Below are 8,589 nucleotides of genomic sequence, written 5' to 3'. Positions count from 1 at the left end.
TATTGGTTTATTTGCGTTGAGAGTCCCTTTATGTTTGCTCAGTTTCAATCGGTTTTCTTTCCATTTTTCTTGATTTGTATCGCATATTTAACCTTATTTTCATTTAGATCCATGGTTAGGCGACGTCGTTTTCGTTGGTGAGAATTGAATTTCCAGATCTGGGCGTCTAATTGCTGCATTAGTCCCTTCATTTTCAAATAAGTTTCAAATCGGTTCGATTTTATTTTATTCATTTTCAAATTTACCCCAAACAGTTACTTTAGGACTAATTTAATCCCTTTTATATATACGTTTTTTTAAAAAAAAGGGGAAATTAATTTTATTATTATTAGTATTAATTGTAATATTATTTCTTATTATAGTTTTGATTATAATATAACACTATTTTATATACTTATGCGTATATAATTTATTTTATATATATGTTGTTGACTTCATATTATTGTAATTTTTCTTACTTATTTTAACGCATATGTAATTTATTTCATTAAAATACTTACTCGGTTATATTTCATTATTTTTATTTTTCATGTCTTATTATTTTATTATCCATTTTGAATTTTTTATTTCTACAGGTGTTACTTTTAAATTAATAGATGTATACTATTTTCTTCTATTAATATTTGTTTTAAATTTATTTGGATACTATTATTTCATTTGGTATTTATTTAGACTATAATTTTGAGTTATTTCTAATTTTATATATGTATATATTATTTATTTTAAATTTATTTTAATTATAATTTCCTTCTTTCATTCTTCTTAGGTTATTTTAGAAAAAAACTTGTACAATTTCATGTGTGTTAATTTATTTGGTGCTTTGATTAGCCTTTGAATGTTAACATAATATATGATGTGAGAATTGCTTTTAGGTGTATTGTATTGCTAGTTTGTATTCGCTAATTATTAGTAGTTCATTAGAATGCATTTTGGTTACAAATTATCGTTTAGTATTGTACATTACTCCACTGTGTTTCATTTGCTAAAATTTTGCGTTTAACATGATTTAAGTTTCAAAATCCCTTTTTAGATATTATAATACTCAACTTTCATAATTCGCGAGAGAATTGGGCCATAACTTACTGGGCTTCAATTTTTCTGATGAATTTAGGTAGTCGAGTATCTCTTTTGCAATAAAAACTGTGTGATTTCTAAATAAAATTAATTAAGATTTCAAAATGTTGGATCCTAACTTACTGGATATGACATTTTGTCATCTCAATCTTAAAATAAAGGCCATATTTGACGTTTAGGAATTTCGAGAGATGGAACCCTAACTTACTGGATTCTAACTTCTCGATTGATTTAAGTAATCAAATATCCTTCTTAAAACACATGATTTTTTTAAAAAAAAAGGGACGAATCTAGCTTTGAAGATTGAACTGTTGCACCCTAACTCACTGAGTGTGGCGGTTTATTTCTTTGAAATTTAAACTTGCATTTCAAAGGATTGTATTTTAAAATCTTTTCAAATTTTCAGCACTAAGACATTAAACAATCAATTCGGTACCAATTTTGGGCGTCACGAGGGTGCTAACCCTTCCTCGTGCGTAACCGACTCCCGAACTTATTTTCTCAAAATTCGTAGACCAAAATCATTTTTAATGGTGAACCAGTCACACCTTAATAAAAGATCGGTGGCGACTCCCATTTTATTTTTAAAGTCAATCCCCGTTTTTTAAAAAAAAAACATGAAAATGGTTTCGACATAGGTTTTCATGGGAGGAGCAACTTGAAAGAGCTCTTACTTGCGATATTTTTATTTTAATTTCGCACCTGTTGCCTATGTGTTATTATTATTACTTTCAAACTTTGCGTTTTATTATTTATTGTACGTTATTTTTAAACACACATTTGCTTTCAAAATATGTAGTTTTCACGCACATACGCGTGTGATAAGATTTCCAGTATAGATAATGTCACTGATTGTGTTGGCGTCACAACTCAACTTGATATTTAATTTTTTTAAAATGAAATTTAATATTGATTGTTCTCCTCACTAACTTGATCTTTTTTTAACGTGTTATAAAAAATGGCAACACCATAATAAACAATTGGAGTGTATTTAATATTCTTAATATGATTTATTTACCTATTTCAATTTTCTTTTACTCGTAAATTAATTTTTTTATATTTTAATTGCGTACATATTACATATGTGTTGTTATTATTATTAGTTTTAAACTTTATGTTTCATTATTTATTGTATGTTATTTTTAAACACACATCGTGTTCTAAATCTGTAGTTTCTGCATGCATACACGTGTGGTAGAATTTCCAGTTATATATAAAATTTTAATAAATAAAAATATATAAAATTATTAAATATAAAATTAAAATAATATAAATATATATTTTAGTTTTTTTTTAATATGGGCAGACCTAAAATGAGTTTGAGTTAGTCATTTATTAATATGATAGACTTGACAGAATTTTAGGCTTATATTTCGGGTTGGGTTGGACTTGGGCAAACATAATTGTTAATATCATGCTTAAGCCCAATGTAAATCCGACCCGACCCATTAAAGAGTAACCCCTAAATTTCAATGACACTTGTTTTTTTTGTTCAATATATATGTATTTAAAATTTAATCCATATATTTTAAATATATTTATACATCAAGTTGACATTTTAATCCTAAACTGAAAATTAAATTGATGGAATACAAATATTTTAGAGATTAATTAGAAGAGAACCTCAAATGGAGTGAACCCAAAAAACCTCAAAACTTTGACATCTAGAAGGTTAAAGAGAAGCAGAATGAAGTTTGATATGGATATAGCAGTAGGAAGATGAAAGAAAGACGGCCATCTACCATTATCTAAACCCAAGAGTAGGTCAATTTTCATCATATCATATCACGTCTTTGCTTAGCGCATGCAGGGAGAGTTGATTCAAAGACGCAATCCATATTTTCCCTAAGTTGCGAACTGTGAAAACCACCTTTCTAAAAGGAGTTTAGCGAATCTAGATCTGTACCTTTTAAATTAAGTTAATCCAGGGACTGCCTTCACGGAAGCGCGTTACTTGACGCGCAACTCAGGATCGTGAAATGGTTTTGTGTTTTTGGACCCACCCAAAAGAAGAAAAAACAGAGTTACAATTTTATTTATTTATTTATTTCGTTTCTTTTCATTTTTGGATTTATTTTTAATTCATTTATTTATCACTTAAAATAAATAAATAAATAATTTTAAAGTTAGAGGGTAAAATGGATTATTATACCTTATCAGAAAAAACAAATCAAATCGTACAGATCAGAAGATCCACAGGTTGAAACTTCAAATGTTCTTTCTCCCCAACTAAGCCAAATCTAACCTGAAAGAGAAAAAATAGAATAAAAAACCCTAACCCTAGTTAATTCTTTCACCTCCAAAGAAAAAAAAAATTCATTTCATCATCAAAACAAGCCAAGGATTTGAACATTTTACACAAACAAGCAAGAGCAAAGGACTGAAAAGAAAATGCTATAATCATTTTGATTGGCATTACAGCAAGAGAGAGAGAGAGAGAGAGAGAGAGAGAGAGAGGGAAAGAGAGAATTGAGCAAAAAACAAAAAACAAAAAAGAGCTTTACTGTGCTGATCTAGATTTTATCATCAATGGTTTTCAGTCTTGTGGAACCAGAGATCCGACCTTTCTCCTGTAACATCTTCAAAATCCAAATTCAACCCGGATTTCCTCATTCGATCCTCAACAAAACCATATGCTCAAAAGTCAATCTTTGAATCCAATTTTACCACAATTTTTGAAGACCCTTAAAACACTATTGTTATGGGAGCTGAAAGGAAATGGTTTTTCAGTCTTCTTTCCCTTACATTTCTCTCCGTTCTCCTCCTCGTACTTTACTCGATCTCACCTTTCAGCTCCCCTAGACCTTTCCCTTCACTGGTCCAACTCGGCCTTCCATATCCACCAGCTTTTGGGTATTATATATTTGGTGGAAAAGGCGATAAAGATCGGATCTTTAGGCTACTCCTTGCTGTCTATCACCCCAGGAATCGTTATGTATTGCATCTTGGAGCTGATGCCACTGATGGCGAACGGTATAGTTTGGTTGTGGCTTTGAAATCTGTGCCTGCTATTAGGAGCTTTTCAAATGTAGATGTTATAGGGAACCCTGATCGGTTTTCGTATATGGGTTCTTCGTATATTGCTTCCACTTTGCACGCTGCCGCTATTTTGATGAAGGTTGATCCTGGCTGGGATTGGTTTATTGCTTTGAGTGCTTTGGATTATCCCTTGCTTACTCAAGACGGTAAGCGGTTTGGGTTCATTTTTTAAAATTTATTTATGTTGTTTTTCTCTTATATGGAGTAATTAGGTGAATTCAGAGAACAGTTTGACTTTGGATATACATGATCTTGATTTAATTGGAATTACTTGAAATTTTGATGAATTTGCATTGTCTCAGTTCATAATATACGGTTTGATACGAAATGGGACTTGAGATTTTCTGATTCTGGTGCTCTTTATGATCTAGGATTAGGCAAATGTTCGGAATTGGTTTAGGTTGCTTTTTCTGGGAAATTAGTATAAATTAACCACAATAGATAGTTGACTCCTAGTTGTAGTTGCTCTTTTGCTTGGATTCATTCTGCCAAAATTTGGTGCACCATTTCTAATTCTTAAATCTTTCCTACAGTCTAAAAATTGGATATGATTTGGGAATATTGTATACGATTCAAGGAAAATTCTTGAATTTGATCATGTTTCTGACTAGTTACTATTGATTTTAAGTCGAGTCCTGAAAATAGATTAGACCAGAAAGCAAACACCCTGGCTCTTGAAAAGAAGATTCTCTTTAAGGAACGAATTTGCCGGTACATATCCATATGTAAATGACACTTAGGCTATCAGATTGAGAGACTGGATAGTGGAAAGTGTGCAGTGGGGGATGACTGGCATATTTTTCTCTTAATCAGCGGCTTCAGCAGATTTATGTTGATGATTCATGAGGTTTCAGATCTGCTGATTTTGCTAAAGCTTCTAATTTTAATGAAGGAAACTTTTGGACCAATTTTCTACAGGTTTGCTTATCCTATGCCTGAATGTTTAGATTTCTAGCTAGGCTTGTTTTTGATATGGTCAGATATAGTGGTTGATACATCAGTTTAGCATTTATTGGTTGTTTTACACAGATCCTTAAGCTAATACACTTTAACATTTGGACATGGCAGATTCCCTCGTATCATTTTAACCCGAGATAATGTTAAATAATATAATTTGCTTTTCTAGCAGGAAATAGGTGATGTTTTTTCGTCTGTAGAAACTTTAGCTATAGATTGTATCTGTTTTGGTTAATCACCTACTTAAGGGCCCAAAAAGAAGTTAAATTCGTGGAGCTGAAAGTGCTATGATCGAGTTTCTGATGTTCTTTGCTTGTTTTATTATGCTTGGATGCTGAGTCCGGACAAAGTAACACTTTTGCAACTAGACAAATCAGGTCTATGAATATGGTTAGTGTGTACCTTTTGGCTTAAAGTTCTATTGTTTCAAATACTTAACATGTTGAAACTAATTTCTGAACATATTCAAACTTCTGAAATAATGGGTGTTTATTGCCACATAGTTGGTAGGTTATATTGAAAAACCTGATTTGGTTTTTGGATAGAGAAGCTTTAGAATGAATGAAATAGAAAATCCTAAACTTAATTCCCATGCCACATTCTTTGCTTCTCTGTAGCTCCAAACTTAAAAATATTCTCAAAGGAGGCAGGGGACAACCTATCATGCATTATTGGTGCCAAGCTTCGATGTCATATTGAACAAAAATTATGATGCCCTTCCTTTTACCTGCATTTCTTCTTTCAAATTTCAATGGCAGGAAAACTATTGTTTCACCCTTTGTTTCTTGTCTTATCTTTCTGTTGTTCTTATTGTACTAACCTTTTTTTTTTTTGTTTTTTTTTTTTGTTTTTATTTCATATCACAGATTTGTCCCATGTGTTTTCATCTGTTAGGAGGGACCTCAATTTTATTGATCATAACAATGACCTTGGGTGGAAAGAGTAGGCAAACCCTTCTCATAAGATTTATAGATCAGTCTCCTGTTATTGTAATTAAATCTAATCATATTGGTTCGTTCTTTATGCAGAGATCAACGGTTTCGGCCTATTGTTGTTGACCCGGGGCTTTACCTAGCAAGGAGGACCAAAATTTTTTATGCTACAGAGAAACGGGCAATGCCTGATGCTTTTAAAATATTCACAGGCATAGTTTGCAATCCGTATCATTGTCATCCATTACTTTTCATGAAATAAAAATCTATTTGTGACTGTTTTCTTCTATGGAGATGCTATCACTTACATTTTTGGCATTGGGTTGCAGGTTCGCCGTGGGTTGTGTTAAGCAGATCCTTTCTGGAATTTTGCATCTTTGGGTGGGATAATCTACCCCGGACACTTCTGATGTATTTCAACAATGTTATGTTATCTGAAGAAAGCTATTTTCATACCGTCATTTGCAATTCACCAGAGTTAAAGAACACTACTGTAAACAGTGATTTAAGATATATGATCTGGGACAATCCTCCAAAGATGGAACCCCACTTTCTCAACATTTCTGATTATGATCAAATGGCTCAAAGTGGAGCGGCATTTGCAAGAATGTTTAAAGAAGATGATCCTGTGTTGGACATGGTAGATGAAAAGATCCTCAAGCGCAAGCGAAACCAAGCTGCCCCAGGGGCATGGTGCACTGGCCGAAAGAGCTGGTGGAGTGATACTTGCTCACAGTGGGGTGATGTAAATGTCTTGAAACCCGGACCTCAAGCGAAGAAGTTTGCAGAAACCATAACGAACCTTCTTGATGACTGGAATTCACAGTCCAATCAGTGCAGGTTAAGCAGGTGAATATTACATTACATAGACTCACTGCATTGACCTTGGTTCAAAAGATAGATACATTCTTTTGGTCTGTATGTCTATTTTTCTGGGGGGTTTCCTCTGAAACACGGTTGAGAGAGAAACAAGTGATTTCATTTGAGGTTTTGGTCCACAATGTTGGCTTCCATTATTTTAATGGTGAAAAGCCACCCAGAAGTCATTGTTAGGAGGACTTTCCTCTTTGAGCTGCCATTTGCATGCTGTTGTAAGGTCTACCCCCTCCTTTCATTTGGCTGGCTGATGTTAGAAAGACAAATTCTTTAATTAAAATCTCTTCTCTGCCTCTGTTATTCTTCTTCATACCAGTAATTGGGCTACGGTAATTGGTGGAAAGAAGAGTGTAAACTAAAGAAATCAAGCTGAGAAAAGCCTACTCTTAAGCTTAGTTATGCTAATCACCTATTCCGAACATCATGAATGTTGAGTGGGAGAAATTTATTTCTTTATTTAAGCAAAATGTTGAAAGGGTTAGCAACAAATAGGGTGATTAAAGTCATTCGAGCATTGTTAAAACTGCCAAAGATACTACTACAATAACAGCAAATTTCATAAAAGGTCACTCGGGTTGCCATTTAGAAATTAGGATTCAGAATTGTCAAAATGATATACATGCCCCTTTGTAAACTTTGGCAGTTTATGCGTATGTATTTCCTTCCCTCCCAAACCAACAGTTTTTTTCCCAATGCAAAGGCGATTAGTGTGTGCTGCCTTTAACTAAATTTTACACTTCCAAGATTAACATTGCTAGCTGCAACGAAGTCTCCCTCCCATAGTCTTTACTAAGTTTAAACTTTCGAAGATTAACATAATTATCCTTGCAAGCATATGAAGAGTCTCCCTTATTGTGTATCAAATTAAAATTTGCTAATTACAGATTTGACTTCCTCTTATTGTGTATAAAGGACGAATGAAAAATTGAAACAAGAATAGAAGCAGAGAAGGATCGCATTCAAAAGCCATTCTGACGTTAAGGCATCTAATGAAACAAGGAAGTAATGATTCATGCAATAATTCAAACACAATGGCCGAAGCTACTAATTTTCGAAATTATCAGAGAATAAATAGATATTTACTACAATACATTTTAAAAGGTGAATGATTTTTTAAGATGTCCCAAAAAAAAAAAAAAACACACACACACACACACCCCAAAGCGTCATAACCCATTATGAATCATTACGTTATTCCACAAACCATTATGTTCGTTCATTGAAACCATGCACCATCTCTAACTTCCTATCTTTAATGCCGAAATTTCCCTTATTCTTCCTTAAAGCCATTTCATTGTCTATTCTTTGCAAGCTTTTAACTCTACTTCTCTTCCAATTATTAACAGAGACAGAGAAAAATCATTTAACGATATTGTCATGAGAGACATTGAAAACGAAATTGTACTGCACAGCTTTAACCCCAATGATATGATAGAATAAGAAGATTAGATTGTTATCTATAATCAAAAAAATTATTTCTGATATGGCAATACTGATAAGACCTATTATCCATATGTTGACAATGGTCCGATTAATCAAATACTTTTTTGAGGTTCATGAGCTTGATGATAATCTATTCATGTTCCTGTTCATATGTGGATCTTAACGTAAACCCTTGCTGAATTACCATCTTCTCCTTAAAAAATAGGGAAGCATTAATATGATAACATTTGAATTCGAGGTAGAAATTCATAACATTCCTTTTCCACTA

The 8,589-nt window shown here is 32.8% G+C and overlaps 1 protein-coding gene across 1 annotated transcript; it reads left to right on the top strand.

Moving 5' to 3' along the window:
* The first annotated feature begins 3,240 nt into the window (after nucleotides 1-3,240).
* LOC105794449 (beta-glucuronosyltransferase GlcAT14A) lies at nucleotides 3,241-7,171 on the top strand. The gene is made up of 4 exons (XM_012623625.2): nucleotides 3,241-4,259; nucleotides 5,937-6,012; nucleotides 6,099-6,214; nucleotides 6,332-7,171. The coding sequence occupies exons 1-4, from the start codon at nucleotides 3,776-3,778 to the stop codon at nucleotides 6,853-6,855; spliced, it is 1,200 nt and encodes a 399-aa protein (XP_012479079.1). The 5' UTR covers nucleotides 3,241-3,775; the 3' UTR covers nucleotides 6,856-7,171.
* Nucleotides 7,172-8,589: the final 1,418 nt, after the last annotated feature.

This window comes from Gossypium raimondii, chromosome 3 (genome assembly GCF_025698545.1).
Source record: "Gossypium raimondii isolate GPD5lz chromosome 3, ASM2569854v1, whole genome shotgun sequence".
Lineage (NCBI taxonomy): Eukaryota > Viridiplantae > Streptophyta > Magnoliopsida > Malvales > Malvaceae > Gossypium > Gossypium raimondii.
This window is presented reverse-complemented; position numbering and strand designations above follow the sequence as displayed.

Excerpts from the sequence above, each read along its gene's own strand:
- LOC105794449 (XM_012623625.2), top strand. The coding sequence starts at position 3,776 with ATGGGAGCTGAAAGGAAATGGTTTTTCAGTCTTCTTTCCCTTACATTT. Across the intron at positions 4,260-5,936 it reads TCCCTTGCTTACTCAAGACG|ATTTGTCCCATGTGTTTTCA; the intron begins GTAAGCGGTTTG and ends TTCATATCACAG. Across the intron at positions 6,215-6,331 it reads TGCTTTTAAAATATTCACAG|GTTCGCCGTGGGTTGTGTTA; the intron begins GCATAGTTTGCA and ends ATTGGGTTGCAG.